This window comes from Bos grunniens, chromosome 4, assembly GCF_055505025.1.
Source record: "Bos grunniens cultivar Pamir isolate PY7600 chromosome 4, Bosgru_T2T1.0, whole genome shotgun sequence".
Lineage (NCBI taxonomy): Eukaryota > Metazoa > Chordata > Mammalia > Artiodactyla > Bovidae > Bos > Bos grunniens.
The window spans coordinates 7718811-7739278 of record NC_141168.1 but is presented as its reverse complement, the minus strand read 5'-3'; the positions used below and the strand labels follow the sequence as shown (position 1 = coordinate 7739278).

General features: G+C 47.4%; 1 protein-coding gene across 4 annotated transcripts in view; it reads right to left on the bottom strand.

Moving 5' to 3' along the window:
- Positions 1-20468, bottom strand: part of ZNF777 (zinc finger protein 777) — a 35084-nt gene that overhangs the window by 4051 nt on the left and 10565 nt on the right. For 3 of the 4 annotated variants that reach the window (XM_086394970.1, XM_086394969.1, XM_086394971.1), the window contains exons 2-5: positions 17676-18536; positions 16299-16425; positions 14205-14318; positions 351-602 (exon numbers count right to left, since the gene is read on the bottom strand). In XM_086394970.1, the coding sequence (XP_086251096.1) occupies positions 351-602; positions 14205-14318; positions 16299-16425; positions 17676-18521 (1339 nt within the window). In that variant the 5' untranslated portion in view covers positions 18522-18536. Of the gene's footprint in view, positions 1-350; positions 603-13876; positions 13941-14204; positions 14319-16298; positions 16426-17675; positions 18537-20468 lie in introns of all 4 variants that reach the window. The other variant, XM_086394972.1, reaches the window with a different exon arrangement.

Sequence of the window (20468 nt, the reverse complement as noted above, 5' to 3'; positions counted from 1 at the left end):
GTGTGACACAGGGATGACCAAGGACAGACATATCAGGAGACGGAAGTTCTCGCCTTGCCACCAGTGTGTGACCTTCTCGGCCTGCCGAGGGAGGGGCCGGAGAGATGATCTCTGCCATCCCCAGAGGTCCTCATCTGACCTGGTCTTTGGCTGCAACGCCCTCTTTCCTTGCCCGGGGATGCTTTTAAATCCGGGGGCAGGGGACCTGGACCTATGGCCCTGCTTGGTTCGGTCACAACTGTTGAGCCCTCGGTGTCACACAACCTCTCTGAAGGAGACCTCGGCTTCCCCCCAGGACCCCCCACCCTGCCCCCTCTGCAGGCCTGACGACACCAGCTCCCCCCACTCACCTGCACAGTTCCTCTGCTGCACCAGCATCTGCTTGAGCTCGCTGAACTCGCCTGAGCCCTCCGTGGATGCCTCCAGCGGGTTTTCCGGCTCCTGCATGTCCAGGTCCGGCTGCTCGCCACACGGGTCCCCCAGCTCCGAGTCCTGGAAGCCATGCTCCTCTACCTGGCCCATCAGGGGCTCCGGCGTCTCCAGGCTCTCCGAGCCCTCGTCGTTGGTCTGCACCTCGATCTTAATCACGATCCCATCGTGAGCTGAGAAGGCGGGCGGGTGGGGGCGGGAGAGGACAAAAGATGCCAGAACATGTTCATTCCACCTGCTCAGGTTTTTGCAGCCCTGGAATTTATATTTTCAAAAAGTCTTATTTTAGAGACCCTGAAGAAATATCCCGAGTTGGCGGTGAGTAGGCTTAAAATTCTCTGGACACCGTGTAGCCTTGAATATAAACTGGAGTCAAGTTAAAATAGAGGCAGTTTGTTTCCACGACCCCCTGTAATTTTATAAGATAGTCATGGTTTCTTTTAAAAAGAGACCCCAATTCCTTTTCCCAGGTTAGGCCAGAACAAAGCCAACAGCAACTCTCTCTCTCCACCTCAACCAAGTTAAAGACAAGGCTAATCATGTGGTTGGGCTTCCCAGGTGGCTTAGTGATAAAGAATTTGGCTGCGATGCTGGAGATCTGGGTTTGATCCCTGGGTGGCGAAGATCCCCTGGAGGAGGACACGGCTACCCACGCCAGTATTCTTGCCCGGGAAATCCCATGGACAGAGGAGCCTGGCGGGCTGCAGTCCATGGAGTCTCAGAGTCGGACATGACTTAATCACTAAACAATGACAACAGTCATCTGGTCATTTGCACACCCCTTCAAGTCCTGGCCAGGTGTCCTATACCGACAGACCAGAGGCCCCCACCCCCACCCCCGGCCCTGCCCCAGTCCCCTCTCCCAGCCTCCATTTATAGGCACAAGAGGGGGTCGCGGGGTTGTTTTTAGTTAAATAGCATCCGATTACACACATGGCCCTGACATTTTTTTTTTTAATCTACTTGTATGTCTGTTGTAGGCTAATTTCAAATGTTGTTACACACAGGCATCGCTTTACATAAATGGGATTATAGCACACATTTCTGGTTTTCAGTGCAGTATTTTTCCCCTTTTAATTTGCCGCCCCTTCCCCTCGCTCCTCACTTGACAAGTACAAGCGTCTCAGATCACTCCCGTAATGGACCTCACACTTTTCCTCTGTGCTTATGGATGATTTATCACAGCATGTTTATAGTCATGTTTCTTTTCTAGCCATTGGTTGCAAAAAATAAAACTGCCTTATACATAATGCTCTATGTTCCTTTTCTCACTCAAATATACTGTAGAAATCCCTTCACGGCAATTTCTGTACGCTAATGCATCCTTTTAAAAGCTGAGAATATTCCACAGTGAGGATCATATAGCAATGTGTTCAATCATTTCCTTATTGACAACATTCACTTTTTGCTCCTAGGCTTTTGCCCTGGTGAACAGTACTGCCATAAACATGTGTTTATTTATATCTCTAACCAAAAGGAGTGCTTTTATTTTTAGGAGAGTGGCGGGAGTGGGACTTCAGGGTCAAAAATTAAAAATATTTTCGATTCTGACAGATGTCATCAGCCTGCTTATCCACAGGGCTGTGACAATTCACATCTCTCCCAGCACTTTCCCCACGTCCCCGCCAGCAAAAGACATCACTGCTCTTTTTAATTTTCCTCGGTCAGATGGGTATAAAGTGATAACTTACTGATACTTTAGTAGTTCTACTTCCCTGATGAGGATAATGTGAGTGTCATTTCTTGGTCTTTGAGAGTGGATTCTGTGTGAACTGTGTTCTGTCAATTGGTCAGAGACCTTTGATTCCTGTATTAAAGATAACCCATTTTTCTTACTGGCATTTCAATATTTCCCCCAAATTCATCATTTGTCTTTGCCTTTGTGTTACCTTTTATCATAAAACTTTCCTAAAGTTTTCATCTCATCAGTTATGTCCCTTTTCCTTTTTATGGCTTGTGGGTTTTCTATTTTACCAGAGTTAAGCAGGAGGTCTCCTCTGGCCCTAGGTGGTTCATCTGGTCTCCCAGATTTTATTCCCAGGTCCTTATAATTTAATTTTTACCTTTAGCTCTTTATTCCACCTGAAATTTGCTTTCATCTTGTGTGTAGTGTGGGGTCTCCACTTTATTTTCTTGCTTATGGATACAGCTATGCCAGCATAAACCCCCTCAAATCACTGTGTTAATTATGGAAACTGTAAATGTACAATGCGTGAACATACACATTCTTTGAACATTTATCCCATAGCTATTGACTGAGCACCAACGACGTGCCATGTGTGTTCCAACGGTGGAACACACGAGGCAACAAAACAGAGCTCCCTGCCTGCCTACATCTCACACAAGGCAATAGCATAATCAATACACTAGAAGGTGTGTTACAAGGTGTAAGTGCTGTGTTAAAAGAAACGGGACCAGGATCCCAGTGGACGAAGCTCCTCACTGTCCTTTGCCATGTTCCCTTGTCCCGCCCGAATGAAGTGGATCACATCACCAAGAAAGCAGACTGCTAATCATACTAGCGACTGATGGCACATGGCCTAACGCTGGGTTCTTTCTGATGCCTGGCAATCCTTTAATTCCTCTCTGATCAGCCGCCTATTAAGTCCCAAACGATGGGGAGTGCACCGCATAGCCAACAGTCCGACAGCCTTCCACGCGGCCTGAACCTGCTTTCCCTCCGAACTGAGCTGCCAGAGATGTCTTCATCCTACTCTCTGTCTTACAAAAAAGATAAATCATCCACACTCACACCCTGGCTTCCTCCTGCTCCAGCTTGACGTCATCACCTGGCCTCCTGTGTCCCTCCTCTGGGCTCTCTACTACATCACAACCGTGGCTCCAGCATCAGAAAAATACCTTCCCTGACTTCAAAAACTCCTGGAAATATTTTGCTTGCCTTCTCCCTAAGATAATTTTTTAAAACCAGGTACTCATTTGCACCTTCCTGAATAAATACATAAAATGCTTCAATCGCTGCAAAAGATGTAATTTCTGGAGTATTGTAAATATTGATATTTTAAAATAAACCCTTCCATTGCCATTTAATGTTGCCAATGGAATCTTAGAACTCTGGCAATTTAAAACCCACCATTATTCACTTAAAGAATACATGAACAAGTTCTTCTTTGATACTTGAAATTTTAATATCATTCCTTTTCACCTTGGACTTCTATTTCCATTCCCACTTTACCCACAGAATTTTATCCTAATAGAACATATTTTTGTGCTCAGATGCCTTTTACTGATCACCTCATCTACCACTCTGCCACAGAAATGTGCATGTAAATGGAAAGATTAATTTTGCTTTCATTTCTAATAACCACAGGGCTCTAAGAGTTACTTTTCTGCCTGGTTTAAGTCATCCTTAGTTATTACTATTGTGGAATGAAAAATAATTATTCAAGATGGGAAACCAAAAACCTGGAGGAAGTGAATCTCTTACAAGGATGGATAGGGACTTTTCCCCCAATTAGTTCACTTATCTGAGAGTGAATATTCTTATCTCTTGAGTGAGACAGAGTTCAGAATAAATTCTATTCCTACTTTTCATTTTTATAAATATAACCATTGGGAGAGCTCATTTGCATAGATCTGGAGATGGGCTGGCGGGAGCTTTGTTATGGAATCATCCCTCTATTCTGTGAACTTCTGAATTACAATGCTGCAAAAGCACATGGTTAACATATCATCAAAAGCTGTTTTTAATGACCTATTAGCTGACAACTTAATTAGGTTCTCTTTCAATTTTGTTGAAAGCCAGGTATTCCAAATATCTGGCTTCCAAATGAATTCGCCATCCAGGCCCCTGAGCCATGCACTTCTGGTCCCCATCCCTGCAACAGTCTGGCTTGTGCCTTTGTTTCACGACCCCAAGGGCGTTTTATACCTCAGAGAAACACTCCATAGTAAGGCAAGATGGGCAGGAGGTGCCTGTTCTTTATTTTCAATAGTGGGAGACCCGGGAGCTAAGGAACAGCACTACTGGGACTGCAAGCGTCCAGCGGCCTCGATGATGCGTTTTATGAAGGAGAACAGATGGACGAAGACTTGGAAACGGGACCCACAAAGCCATCTGTGTTGTGCCTTCTGGGAAAGCCACTTGTACCCCCGGGCATGGGTGTTCCAGCCTGAAGACCAATGCCTTCCCATCCCTTTGTTGTTCAGTCGCTAAGTCATGTCCGACTCTGCGACACCATGAACTGCAGCATGCCAGGCTCCTCTGTCCACCACTATCTCCTGGAGTTTGCTCAAACTCATGTCCATTAAGTGATGCCATCCAACCATCTCGTCCTCTGTCATCCCCTTCTCTTCCTGCCCTCAATCTGTCCCAGCATCAGGGTCTTTTCCAGTGAGTCAGTTCTACACAGCAGGTGGCCAAAGTTCTGGAGCTTCAGCTTCAGCATCACTCCTTTCAATGAATATTCAGAGTTGATTTCCTTTAAGATTGACTGGTTTGATCTCCTTGCTGTCCAAGGGACTCTCTTGTCTTCTACAGCACCACAATTCGAAAACGTCAATTGTTCGGCGCTCAGCTTTCTTTATGGTCCAATTCTCATACCTGTACGTGACTGCCGGAAAAACCATAGCTTTGAGTATGTGGACCTTTGTCGGCAGAGTGATGTCTCTGCTTTTTAACATGCTGTCTAGGTTGGCCATAGCTTTTCTTCCAAGGAGCAAGCGTCTCTTAATTTCATGGCTGCAGTCACCACCCGCAATAATTTTGGAGCCCAAGAAAACAAACTCTGTCACTGCTTCCACTTTTCCCCCTTCTATTAGCCATGAAGTGGGGGACCAGATGCCATGATCTTCGTTTTTTGAATGTTGAGTTTTAAGCCAGCTTTTTCACTCTCCTCTTTCACGTCCTCCTTTAAGACCTGCACTCCACCAGACATCCTAGGCTGCTCTCAGCCCATCGTGAGTGTGATTCTCTGTGAACCCAAGCCGTTGTCTGCTCCTCTATGGCATCTAATTCTTTTCCCCTTGAAATGGGCAGCAGGTAGACATTTTTGTGCCTCTCCCCTACTTTCTGAGCAGCAGAGAAGCCAGTGTTTCCCACTGAAAAGTTCTCTCTGCACTGAACAACTTTTGAAACAGTACTGACAACCAACAGCCAGACTGCATTCATAAGCAGTAATCTGTTCTCCCATTTAGAAAAAATTAATCAAAGACTAATACATTGTGGGAACATAGTTTATGACCAAAGGTAGCATTTCAAACCATTGGAAAGGGATTAGGTAAGTGGAGTGGAGACAACTGGCTTCCTGACTAGAAGAAGAAAAAAAAAATCTTCACATGTCTCACATCAAAATAAATTATGGATGAATAAAACTTTAGACATAAATAATGAAATCACACTAGGATTAGGGGAAAAAAAGCACAGTTTTTCCCCCCTCCCCCGTCCCCTCTTCCTTCCTTTCTATAAACAATGTCGAGCTGAGGAACTGGTTACTCCGAGACCCTCTGGGACTTCAAAGATTCCTTCCAGAAGCTACCTGGTCAGTTACACCAAAGATATTGAATATGCACAATACTATAATCTTTAGTATAATGTGCAATCAACTATAACCTTTTGGTGTAAATTTTCTGGAAAAAAAATTTGTAGATTTGCCTTGACATTGTTGGGTGATAAATATTTAATTTGTGATTGGTTTTTCATCTTGTAACTACATTTCTTCATAAGAACTCTTCTGAGATGGGAAAAATCTCTGCTACAAATTGTTTTCAAAGGTATTAAATGTTGTGAACACATTTAATTATTAATGAAGCGGGTATAATGTTATTCTGGGAGACAGTTAAACATTTAATTATTTACTAATTTTCAAATAAAGATGTCCGAGATATATTTTTGGAAAAAGCAAGTTGCTAAACAATGTACTTCTATACTGTCTGAAAAAAATTTTTTTTAACAATGAGAAAGCATTTATTACATAATTAAGGCTCTGTGTATATGTGTTTGACTACATGCACATAAAGTGAAAGGAATAAGCTGCTCTTTTTTGGGGGGCTGTGCTGTGCAGCTTGTGGGATCTTAGTTCCCCACCCAGGGATCGAACCTGGGGCCTCCGCAGTGAAACTGTGGAGTCCTAACCACTGGACCTCTAGGAAGTCCCGAGCTGTTGACTCTTGAAAGAGAATTATGGAAACTTTCACTCTTCCAGCTTTTTTTCTTTTTGAATTATGTTGCTGCAACTTCAGAATTTCATTGGAAAGTGAAAACCAGCATTGACACGTTAACTTTCTCCACCAGCTCAAAGCACAGAAATGATGGCTGACACGGGCTTTCCAACCTTCTCATGGGTACACTTTCTGTTAGATTTTTTAAACTTTGGTATATTAATTTTTAAAATCATCTTTAAAAAGTTTATATATGCACATAGGTCAGAGGGTTGAAGAGTTCTTAAAAACTCACTTTTAAAAAGCTCCCCACCATCCTTCAACTTGCTCCCAGAGGCAGTCACTTCCCATCCTTCTAGCTGATTCTTTTGTCATTCACCTTTATACCTCTCTGTAACATAATGACACTGCTACTCCTTGAGTTTTCAGTTTTAAGCATCATCTACTGACTTCCTAGAGCTGGAGAGGACCACCTCTTCTTCATCCATCCACATCTTGTCCAAATCTTTGATTCTTCCCAGTTTGTAATTCTGATTGGATTAACAATGGGTGTTTTTGTTATTGGATTATGTAAGTGCTATTTAAAATTCAATCATGTAGCACACTTATAAATACTTTTCTATGCTTGTAAACACTTTTCGATTTCCCTGGAGGTAGTTTTCTTTTGTTTATTGGTGTTTAGTCGCTCTTGTGACTCCATGGACTGTAGCCCGCCAGGTTCCTCTGTCAGTGGGATTTCCCAAGCAAGAACACTGGAGTGAGTTGTCATTTCCTTCTCCAGGGGATCTTCCTGACCCAGGGATCAAACCCAAGTCTCCTGCAAGTCTCCTACATTGCAGGCAGAGTATTCTTGCCTGGAGAATCCCATGGACAGAGGAGCCTGGCAGGCTGCAGTCCACGGGGTCGCAAAGAGTGGGACACGACTGAGCGACTTCACTTCACTTCACTTCACTTCCTTACCACTGAGCCACTGATGAAGCTCCTTCTTTTGATTAACCTACTGTTAATTACCACTCAGTTGGCTCCAAAGTCTCCCCCAACCCTTCCTAAAACCCTCCTCTCAAAATATCCAAGCATAATGGGTATTTCTCAGGTTTACCGACTTGAAAATTTTTCTTCAAATTTATGCCCCAGTCTGGACTTGTGCCTCCAGATCCACAATGTCTTTTGGGGATCCCCTTTGGTGCACCCCAGGGATTCCTTCACCTGTCTTATGTTGGAGCTCCTTACACCTCTTCCTTTGTTTATTTCTTCACTTGGCAAAGTATGTGCCCCAGCTTGAGGAAGGGAGTGTGGCAGACCTTGAACATCTCATTATCTTGATTTCATTCTCATATCTAATTAGATGATTCCAGTTAGATACCAAATTCAAGAATGTTGGAAAATACTTTCCAATTTTATAATGTAAAGAACTTTAAAGGCATTGCTCTGCTGGCTTGTAGTTTTCAATACTGCTGAAATGTCCAAAGTCATTCTAATTCTTGTTCCTTTGTATGAACCTGGATTTTCTCCCAGAAGTTTATCAGATCTCCTGGGTCCTCAGCTGTTTTGCAATTCCTTGCTCAAGTATTTAAGGTGACATCAATTTTTACCCGTTGTTCTGGACAGTTGGTGGCTCTTAAACCTGGAGAGTTATGTCTTTAAGTGCTGGGAGTTTTCCCTGAGATCTTTCATCACTAATTCTCTCCTCCCTGAAAATCTGCTATTCTTTTTTTTCTGATTTTTCTATTATCTGGATGGTGAACTTCCATCTTTTGATTTTCTTATTCTCTATTTTCTTTTCTGTTGTTTTGTTCTATTTTCCCAGGTCATATACTCAATTTTATTAAACACTGCTCAGTTCAGTTCAATTCAATCACTCAGTTGAGTCCGACTCTTTGCCACCCCATGGACTGCAGCAAACCAGGCTCCCTTGTCCATCACCAACTCCCGGAGCTTGCTCAAACTCATGTCCGTAGAGTTGGTGATGCCATCCAACCATCTCATCCTGCGTCATCCCCTTCTCCTCCGGCCTTCAATCTCTCCCAGCATCAGGGTCTTTTCCAATGAATTGGCTCTTCCCATCAGGTGGCCAAAGTATTGGAGTTTCAGGTTCAGAATCAGTACTTCCAATGAATATTCAGGACTGATTTCCTTTAGGATGGACTGGTTGGATCTCCTTGCAGTCTAAGGGACTCTCAAGAGTCTTCTCCAACACCCCAGTTGAAAAGCATCAGTTCTTCAGTGCTCCGCTTTCTTTATAGTCCAACTCTCAGTGATTACTGGAAAAACCATAGCTTTGACTAGACAGATCTTTGGTGGCAAGGTAATGTCTCTGCTTTTTAATACGCTGTCTAGGTTGGTCACAGCTTTTCTTCCAAGGAGCAAGCATCTTTTAATTTCATGGCTGCAGTCACCATCTGCAATGATTTTGGAGCCCAAGAAAATAAGTTTGGTTCTCGGTTATCCATTTATATTAAAAGTTGAGTACTCAAAAGTGAATTGCAAGTCTGGTGCATCCAGGTAGGCCGTGGTTTCCCAGCAGGATGGTTTGGCTAGGTCATTTCACTGGGAAATCTTTTGGGCTGGCCCTGAGAGTCTCCAGATAAGAGTTTCCCAGTACCCTGCCCTGAGGGTTAAACTTGGATGGGAGCATAATTTGAGGAGTCAGGTTAGGGAAAAAAGCTGGAGATTTCAAGATCTGTCTGTAAGCTTCACTCATTCCCTTGTTTTCAACGTGGTACCCATCTTCTCATTTGTGCCTGGTGTCCACGTCCAGAGATGCTTCTGTCTTCAGAGAATAAGCCTTGGTCACCCAGCAGGGTTGGGTGAGGCCGTGGAGGGAAGCAGCAGTGTTTAATGGACTCTTAAGATGTTTGACTAGTGCTCTGTTTTTAGCCTCACCTTTACCGCCATTTCCAAAGCTACCTGGTATGTCCAGTGGTGCTAGTTGCCGGGTCTTGAGCAGGGTTGGGGTGGACTGCAGATTGGGTTTCCTCCCAGCTTCCTTGACACCAGTTTTGGATTCAGCTTTCTAAATCAGTGACCCCTCAGCCATCTGCTCTTAGCCTTCCAAAACTCAGCTGCTGCCGTCTCCTCGTCCATTCCTTTAAAAAGTCCCTTCACTCTTGTTTTAGGAGGAGGGGAGGAGGTGGGAGTAAGCACATGTTCAATCTGCCACCTTTAACTTGGAGTTTTTCTTCATTTTTTAAAAATTATTCTTAGTGAATAAGAAGTGATATATGCTCACTTTAGAAAATGCTAGAAAGCATAGTGAAATATGATTTGGTTTATATTTCCACCCAGTTTTTCCCCTATCTTCTGTGGACGTCGTTGACTTCCTACTGCATTTACATTATCTGCTTCTTTTTTGGCTATGCCGCCCGGCTGCTGGGATCTTGGTTAACCCAGCAGGGATCGAACCTGGACCCTCGGCAGTGAAAGCACAGAGTCCTAACCACTGGACTTCCAGGGAATTCCCTACATTACCCATTTCTATATCCATGTTTCATATCAACTGGCTTCAAACAGGCTTGGGCAATCCTCATCTTAAGCAAACAAGGCTCCTTACCCCACCCACCCTGCCAGCGTTTCTGCTCTGCACTCACAGCTACACTGGATAACCTCCACTTCCTCATCATCTGTCCACTCTTCAGCCCACTCTACAGGCCTCCACCCTGGCCATACCACCAGTGCTTCTCTTGCTAAGACCACTGATGCTGCTAATGTGCAAATCCAGCGGACGCTTGGCAGTCTTTGCCTTGAAAGTGAAAGTCGCTCAGTCATGTCCGACTCTTTGCAACCCCATGGCCTATTCAGTCCATGGAAGTCTCTAGGCCAGATTACTGGAGTGGGTAGCCTTTCCCTTCTCCAGGGGATCTTCCCAACCCAGGGATCGAACCCAGGTCTCCTGCATTGCAGGTGGATTCTTTACCAGCTGAGGCACAAGGGAAGCCCAGGAATATTGGAGTGGGCAGCAGATTCTTTACTGACTGAGCTATCAGGGAAGCCCGTAAGTAAGTAAGGAAGAAAGTCTTTGCCTTACTAAACCACAATGCAGCATCAATACTGTTCACCCTGCTCCCTCCCCAGGGAAACATTCTTCTCTTGAACGTTGACGCACTATCCTAATTTCTTACTACCTTTCTGGCCACTCCTCCTATTTCCTGTGATTCCTCTGGTTTCTTCTTCTTTTCCCAAACCCTACAACAGTGGTTTTCCACCTTGGGCTGCACATGAGAATCACCTTGGAAGCTTTTTAAAAAATACTAACACCTGGGCCCCACCTGGCCCACTATATTACAAATCTGCTCTGAAAGTCAGGACTCTGGGGGCACATCCTGTGCTCCTGCTCTTCCCCCATCCAGGCTGGGAAAGATGACCCTGTCCACACGATTGAGGCCCCAGGTCCATCTCTAGCTCAGGTCTCTGCTGGGAGCTCAGGTCTCCATCACTCAGTACCAGCTCCTGGACGTGTCCTGAGGTCTCACGCTTAACGTGTTGTCTTTCCTCCGAGTCGGAGCCTCCCACTGTCCTACCCCCTCACTCGTGTCATGGCCTGGGAGTCATCCTCAAGACTCCCTGTCCTTGTACTCAACATCCACCAGCCACACTTCATGGACATCCACATCTGTCCCTGGCTTAGGCAAGGTCCTACCCGGCCTACGGAGAGAGCCTCCTGGCTTCCGGTCCTCCTTCTGCATGAGGAGTTCTCCTCCAGGAACTCCCACTTGTGTTTCCACTAAAAATCCCACCTCCTCCGAGGCTTCTGCCAACCACCCGGGCTCAATAAGGCCTTCGCCAGTGTATGTCCCAGAGCCCTGGAGCCTGTCTGCATGGCACTGCCATAGTGGCCGACTGTATTTTTCTATACATGGGGCGTTTAGGTTGTTAACACCATTCTCTGGACATAGTACAGGGTACAAAAAGTATTGGATGAACTAAATAATAGACAAGTGAAAATACGGTGCAAAAATGCTTCACATGTGTTTCAGTGGCTGCATGACCGTCTATCGTGGTGTAATATAGTATTTTTTCATCCTTATTTTTAAAAGATTTTTTTGACGTGGACTATATTAAAAGTCTTCATTGAATTTGTTACAATACTGCTTCTCTTTTAGGTCCTCGTTTTTTGGCTGTGAGGCGTGTGGGAATCTTAGCTCACCACTGCTACTGCTAAGTCACTTCAGTTGTGTCCGACTCTGTGCGACCCCATGGACTGCAGCCTACCAGGCTCCTCTGCCCATGGGATTTTCCAGGCAAGAGTACTGGAGTGGGGTGCCACTGCCTTCTCCCTTAGCTCCCCAACTAGGAATCAAACCCACACTCCCTGCATCGGAAGGCAAAGTCTTAACCACTGGACCGCCATGGAAGTCCCCTGATATTTGTATACCTTAATCCATATTTTGGGATTTTTTCTAGGCTACAGACTCTCAGAAAGGAAATTATCAGGTTAAGTAAATGAATATTTTAAATATTTAAAACATATTTTAAGTCCAAAAAATATCAAATTGCTTTGTAAAAAGGCTGAAGCTACATACAATATATGAGAATCTGGATTTCAGCCATGGCTTCTGGTGTGTTTGCTTCACTCTACTAATCTGCCAGGTGACAGTGGTCTCTGGCTCCCCCAGTCCCCATTCACCCTTACAGGGCTGTGAACAGGAGCCCCGGCTCCGGGGAACTTGAGCAGGGCCAATATCTGAGTCACCTTCAGGCCTCCTTGCCGTTAGGAATCGGAACCATAAATGACAGCTTATGGACTGCATTTACTCAACCAATTCATAGAATGGTGATGTTCGGTGTATTTAGAACCATGACAGTTCTGTCTTCTAGCTGTTTCCCCCTTGGTATCACACTTTCAGGTCTGGCCCTGGGCTGGCCTTGTGGCCGCCCTTCCGAGGGAGAGGACACGCAAATAAGAGGTGACCGCTGGCGTGTTTGGGGTTCTGATAACTGAACTCATAGGACAAGCCTGAGGCCCCGAGGCCAGGGCCCCACACACAGGGGTGCCCTGTGGGCAGTGCTTCCCGTTCCGCTCCTGTCCTCTGCTCCAGTCAGGCTCCTGGTGGCTGAAGACGGTTAGTGGAACAAATGGCACATTCCAGCCACACAAGGCAGCCTCTGTGAGGCCACCCCTGCCCACAGACGCTCCGGCTCAGACGCACTTGTGCCAGAACCAACCCCGCCTGGGGCGGAGCCGGTTGAGGTTAGTTATTTGCTCTTGATTCTGGCCCCACTCAGTGGGAGGCCCACCTGTGATGAGGGTGTGAACAGGCTGACCGCGGACAGGGTCCATGTTCCCGTCCAAGCTCTTCTAAGAAGATGCTAGAAAGGCAGAACCTGGACTACAAAACCCCACGGAGACATCAGCGGGGTTCTAGGATCTTTACCACAGACCACCTCTCCCCTCTCGTTTTCTGCCTCCCAAGTCCTCTTTCTGATTTCTCCTCTTTTGCATCTCTCCATTCGCAGTGATACTGGTTTTGGATGTGGCCAATCAATCTTTTGACATCCAGACTTATTTTCCTCCAAACAAATGTCACATCTTGTCCCCAAACCCCTCTCTCACCTCATCTACTTTTAAATCCATCTTTCTGCCTGCCAGAATGAACTCAGGACCAGCCCCTTCCCTCCATTTAAATCTCTAGGCAAATCTCTAGAAAGTATCGATGCTTTAGGGTTTCTCTGAAACATGCCAGCATTTATTTTTCCTTAGGGTCCCACCTCTTCCTGAAGTTACTTCCGCTCTTACTCCACGTGGCCACCTCCTCCTGGTCCCAGAGCCAGTGACATTCCTTCATACAAGACCCGGCTTTTGACCCCAGTGGGCTCTTCAGCCAGATTATCCTCCTTTTGCAAAAGACAGGATCACCAATGACATTTAGCTACAAAAGACAAGGACTGCCCCCACAGAAGACCTTCAGGTGAGTGACGCAAGCCCAAGAGCAATGCCGAAGAAGGGGCTCTGAAACCACCTGTACCCCGAGAACACCGCGGTGCCAGTGTGGGGGCTTCTGAGTGACCTCTGTGTAAGGAACTGCTCCCCATGCGGACAGACAGTGCCTGGTGTCCCAGGCTGCTGGCCCCTCCGGGTCAGCACACCGGGCCCTGGCTCTCAGTACCCCTCCTGTTTCACAGATGAGAAAGCAGACCTCCAGAAGGCTCAGCAACTAAAACCACACAGCGAGGACGCAGCAAGGCCGGGGCTCAGGGGCAGGCAGCCTGACACTGGGTCTGCTCCCGAGCCCACGGCGGTCCTGCCTGCACCTCCCTGCCACCGCCACCTCGCCACCTCGTCTGGACCCCGCCCGCACACTGGAGGACGTTCAGGTCAAGTCCCTCCACTCACCGGCCGCAGGCCCAGGGACGTGGCCCTTCTCTGGGGAGCTCGAGGCTGCACCAGCGTCAGCATCCTGACAAGGGAACGCCTTTCTGTCAGTTCTGGTTTTGTTTCCAACAGAGAGTGAGGTGACGCTCGGTCAGGTCAAAAGCTCCCCGAGACCACGGTGTTTTTCTAGTTCCGCCACCAGGGCTGCTGGTGACCTGGAGGCCCCAGGGCCTCTGGGCCGCCCTCCTGCACTGGCCTGCTGACATAGCCCGCTGGGGTCTCCTGTGGGCCACACACCCCACGTGGGGCCTCCCGGGCGCCAAGGCCACGATCGCCTGCAGCCACTCACCGGCACTGGGATCGGCAGGCGCCTCGCCCTCCTCAGAGTCCTCCTGCTCCTGCATGGCCGGCCTCTCCCCTCGTTCCATCTGTGACATGAGGTCTGGTTTGGAAATTGCATAGTCTGGGCAGGAGGAAGAAAAGAAGATGTTCTATGGGGTGATGTCGCACTGAATGCTACAAAACTGTCCCCTGTGTGCATGTGACACCAGGAGCAGCTGCCCTACTTGAGGCCGCAGTGCTGCAAACCGAAGGGCCAAGTTTCCAGCCCTTCTCCTCAGGGCATGCTGAGTGTGCACATGTGCACACACGTGTGTGTGTGTGTGCTGAACCCATCTCAGGTCCTCCCGGCGGGACCAGCAATGGGCCACACTTGCCGACTGATGGAAACCAGCCCTCGGTCATCTGTGGCTCACAGGTGGCCAATGCCTGCTCGGACTTTCATGACAAAGGCAGAAGATACTTAACATTTTATAAATGAAAAAACTAACCTTAATAAAATCTAGAGGTCACGAAACAAAACACTGACAGGTTTTTTTACATTACAAAAAGTTTCAAGTTCTTTGGAAATAAAGTCAAAAGATTATGAAACTTGAAGAAAACAGTATGTCACATACATTTGTAAAATATAAGGCCAAGGGTTAACATCCACAATTATATATATATATATATATAGCCTCTATGGTTACTGAAATAAAAATATCAAAGGTACGAATAGGTAATTCATAAACACATAAAAAAACGCACAAGTTCCCATACCGATACAAGTCAGTATCATTTTTTGTCCACCAGAAAAGACAAATCTTTACAACAGGAGAACCGCGGCTGGGGTAAGGGTGTGGAGATGGCGCTGTCACACTGCTAGGCAAACACACACACACAGCCCTGGGGACGGCCCATGGAAGCGCCTGTGACACTGTACACGAGCACCTCTTTCCTTGGCAAGCCCACCTCCCTGATTCCATCCTGTTGAAACACTCGCGGAAGTGCACAAACACAGAGAAATCCTGACTGCAGCCCTCTGCAGCAGGGCTGCCGCTCATCAATAGTTCAATATCGACAGCACAACGGTTCACCAGGAACACTGCACTGCCCTTCAAGCGGGCCTGTGGGCTGACACAGGAGCTGTCTCTGGCTACCGTTGGTAAAATAAGTGAGGGATCCCATTTGTGCAAACCACAAACCACACTTGCACGAGCGCACAAAATGATGGGAAACAGTATAGGCCCCAGGGTCCACGGTGGTTCCCTCGGGGGAGCAGCACTGACTAGAGGGTGGCGGCTGCTAGTTATTATACAAACCTAAATTGTTGCATTCACACAATTATGTATGTACTTTAAAAAGAAAAGTGGGGGAAAAAAAAGGTACCCCATGGAGAAGTATAGATGGATAAAAGTAACAGTTCCAGCAAGGATCAAATTCTCTATGCAACAGCATATTTAATGTTTTTCTAATTTTGTGTGTGTGCGCGTGTGTGTGTGGGTGTGGGTGTGTGTCCAAAGAGTTCCCCACATCAGAGAAAAGGATACATACAATACTAAAGCTTATCTTCCTAAGTCTTCATCCTCAAATACTCCTATTAACAAAGATAACAAGAATATACAGATTTGGGGGGAGGAGAGATCGCGGTGAAATTGTGACCTCTCGGTGGGGACCTAGGATGTTCCTTTAATCCCCGGGGTCACACCTCATCTCTGCACAAGGGGGACAAGAGATCTCAATCAATGGCAGTATTCATGGCTGATACCTGTTCTAACTCCCGCACGGGAAAGGTGTGCTGTTTAAGTGCCGTTCTCACAAGGCGTCTCACACTTTGTTCAGTAAGGGTCTCCTGGACAAACTAATTTTAAGGTTTATATATATATATATAAACACCACTGATGTCCAAGTTTGTCCCCCGACTCCTGTGGCTTCTCCATAGAGTGGTTTCTCTGTTTACAAACTGTGCTGATCTATGCTGCACTGGTGTATGTGGGTATATGGGTGCCTGTTCTTTTTTATTGGGCTCTTGAAAATGATTTCTGGGCATTCAGAGGCCCCAGAGGTTCCTAACGAGCCCCCAGCAGGCCGGCAGGAAGCCGTGGGCAGACAGCCGTCTTCTTACCCATGGAAACCAGAGACTCGTAGTTGCCGCGCATCACATTCTTGTACAGCTCCTTCTGCCACTCGGACAGGTTCCCCCACTCCTGCTCCGAGAAATGGACGGCCACGTCGTCGAATGTCACAGGGACCTGAAACCACACAATAGGCTCAGTGTGGACCCACTGGAAGGCGTCACTGGGCCTGGGGCTGCCGGATCCCAAAGCCGAGAACAGCTCTGGCCCCCTAGGCTTGGGTAAAAACTCTCAGGCCTGAAGCAGAAAAGGCCCAGCTATGAGTTTTCACCAGGGACCTCTCTAGAAATCAGAAGGCTTCAGCCACTGTCCTGGCCCGAGACAGTCAGGGCCCCGGGCTGTCTGGTCCCCTTCTCCTCTAACAGGATAATCCCTGCTGCTGTAAAGCGTGGTCTGCAGACCAGCAGTGGCACCACCGGAGAACATGCTGGAAATGCAGACTCTCGGGCTTTACTCCAGACCCTCTGATTCAGACTCGGCATTTAGTAAGATCCCCAGGTGACTCAGCCACTTACCCTGGTGGCTCAGATGGTAAAGAATCTGCCTGCAATGCAGGAGACCTGGGTTCAATCCCTGGCTCGGGAAGATCCCCTGAAGGGAATGGCAACCCACTCCAGTATTCTTGTCTGGAGAATCCCAGACAGAGGAGGCCCGGGAGGCCACAGTCCTTGGGGTGGTAAAGAGCTGGACATGACTGAGCGACTAAGACACACACTTCCAGGTGATTCATATACACAACACGACTGCAAAGCGCTGGCCTAGACAACAAGGTCCATGCATCGTCCCCTGTCCCCACCCCGGCCCTGCCTTGAGGCTGCGCAGAGAGGCAGTAGTATAAAAAACAAAAAACAGAAAGAAAACCAGTCCACTTTCAAGTGCTCTCCTCTGGGAAACAATATTAAAACCTAACTGTCCTCTGGTGTTTTAGAACATCTCTGAAAATCACATTTTTACTGGCATTAACATGACTTTAAGTTAACTGATACAAATGTTGCAAGCAACAGGGCCCTGTAACATTTCACAGTCTTCCTTCCACCCCCACGGGAAACCACACCGGTCCACACTTGTCCACAGCTCAGCCACTTGGCCTTCAATGCGCCTTTTATCCCCAGATGTCACGAATGAACTTCCTTCTACCCTGACAGCTCCCGTCACTAGAACATCCCTCTGATCTATAACCTGTGCTTTTCATCAACAGGAGGAATCATTTGGTATGGGTGTGTCCTGTTCTTAGTGGAGTTGGGGACCAGACATTATCAGATTCTTTTCCTTCTTACCTACGGCTTTCCCTTTCTTTGATACTAAATTCCTAAAATCCATTCCAGTCCCGGTCACTCCTTAGGAAGCCCTGGCTGGGATAAGGTTACCTTGGGAACTTCCCCGTTGCTGCCCGGGGGCAGCCGCAGGATCCAAAAGTTTCTGTTCTTCAGCAGGTTCTCCATGTTCTCCAGCCGCCTCTGCAGCAGCCCGTATTCCTGCAGCAGGGTCCCCAGCACGACCCACTTGCTCTCCAGGTGGTTGGCGAACTCCACGGCTGTCTTCTCGCAGTCGGCTATTTTCTTCTCATTTGTGCCGGTCCTGCCCTCCAGGGTCAGGAGCCGCATGGCTTGGGCCTCCAGTTTCCTCTCCACCGCTTGGACGGCAGCCCACACGGCCAAGCGGGTGATCTCTGCCGTTGGGAGTGGGGTGTCCTTCTGGGCCGCAGCAGAGATCTGGAAGGGGGTGTCCTTTTGGGAAACTGGGCTCTGGAGCAGGGGGTCCATGTCAGTCTCGGGCACGGTGGGGGAGAGGGTCAGGGGGTCTCTCTCAGGAACTTCGGGGGAGTGGAGCGGGGCTTCTTGATGGTGGGCGGAGTGGGAGAGAAGGGACATCTCTTGTTCGGCAGCGGCAGGGGGCGGATATGGGGGCTCTTCTGGGGAAGTCAGGGGGCCCTGGATCCGAGTCTCTTGCTCGGGAGCGCCAGGATACAGGAGTGAGGGTCCCTTCTGGAGCACAGGCGGCATTCGGCCAGAAGTCTCTTGCTTGGGGGCGCCAGGAGTCTGGGGTAGGCAGCCTTGCCGGGAGACAGCGGGAGACAAAGAAGGGAGTTCTTTGGGGGGAAGCACGTGGGATTGGAACAGAGTTTCTCGAGGGAGTCCGGCCGGGACCTGACGTGGAGTTTCTTCCTGCAGGACGTTGGGGAATGACAGAGGGGAGGAGCGTTGGGTCTCCATGTCCAACTGCTGGACCTGTGTTCAAGGAGAGAAAGAACAGTGTTGAAGGCCAAGAGTCTCCAGCAGGCAAAAGAATTCCGAAGATAAACACCCACATTAAAGGGGCTTCAGGCTTTGTAACAATACGATACGCTCCATGGACAGGAGTCTCTTCTTGAGACCCTCACGCTGATCTACGTGTGGATGATACAACTACATTAACAACAGATAAAAGATGGTAACACCACCTCTGCTTCCATAGAGCCGTCTCCTTTCCACAACATACACTTCACAGGAGTCATCTCGCGAGTAGAGGTGTGGGAGAGGAGAAAGGATACTGGCCTTGAACTGGAACACTCGGTTTTCGGCCCCATTTATACCAACGCTGTCTGGGTCCCCCTGGCCCGGCTATTCGACTTATCTGTTCTCAGAGTCCTCAGCCAATAGACAGGGTCATAATATCTCACCCACCTGCTACCTCACTGAGTTCTTCAAGCAATGAGCACTAAATATAGAGTAAAGCTCTGAAAAGCAGTAGAGCAGAATCTTGTCAATGCCAGGCTAGCTGAAAACTGCCAGCAAGGTGGGGCTGGTTCTACGAAGGAACTTACTTCCAAGGTGAACCCGACACCCAGCCCCCCCCACTTCTATTTGTATCATCAGGCAGTCATGGCACCCATGTTCTTTCCCTTGTTTTGTCCAACGGTAAGGACACACAATTATCTTAAGCTTCCCAGACCTTTTGATAAAAGCTGAATTGTTGACTTAATAACATTTTTCAGAGTTGATACAGTATAGGTTTGCCTTTGAAACACTGTGGACACAGCCCCTGCTGGAGAGGCTGAATGGGCTACTGGGCACCCGGGCTGGCTCCTGTGACATGCAGAGAAGACAAACACTGACACAGGTGTGGGCATGGCAATTCAGAGCCAAAGTTCCCTGGCAGAGGGTCCCCAGCGGTAGGTAGACCCTGCTTGTCGGGGTCCTCCCCATGGTTCATGAGGTGGGAAGGGGGAAAAACAGAGGCCTGGCAGGATGGGAAACAGAGCTGAAGTCAGTCAGTTCTGTGACCTGTGTCATGGTTGGTGGGGACTGGAGCCAAAATAAAGACCGACTCCTTCAATTACTTGAAGGGGGTTTCAATTATTCACACTCTCCCCATTCCCTGACTTGCTATGGCCATGTTCAAGGAAAGCTTGTATCATCATGGAGGTGAAACCAAGGTCTTCTGAGTGATCAGCGCTGTTTCTATCTATCCAGACAATCAATATGTTTATTGGAACTGAAAAGAATTTCTTCTTTATCTATGTTTGTCAAGCATACTCTTCTTTCAGTGAACTGCTGAAAGGCCAGTTATTATGTGCCAGATAGAAGTTATCTTTAAAGTAACTGAAATTCCTTTTTTCTTCATTTGAAAATTAGCATATCCCTGGTGTCCAGTCTGAAACACAGTATGTGCTCAACACATGTCTGCTGAATGAAAAGTATAAATGACAGGGTTACAAAATGTTACTAGAGTTAATAATAATGAGCTCAGTTGGTAAAGAATCTGCCTGCAATGCAGGAGACCCCGGGTTGATTCCTGGGTTGGGCAGATACCCTGGAGAAGGGATAGGCTACCCACTACTGTATTCTTGGGCTTCCCTTGCAGCTCAGCTGGTAAAGAATCTGCCCACAAAATGGGAGACCTGGGTTCGATCCCTGGGTTGGGAATATCCCCTGGAGAATGGAAAGGCTACCGACTCCAGTGTTCTGGCCTGGAGAATTCCATGGACCGTATAGTATAAAGTAGGAAAAATATAGAGTTAATAATGAAGTTCTTTGAATCATCAAAGATGATTAATCTAAACTTATTTATACCTTCTAATGCTTTCTTTCATTTGTTCATTCATTCATTCATGTGTAGCGTAACTGAGACAGCATCAGGCTTTTAAGACAAGGACTGAAGATTTAAGACCTTGTTCAGGT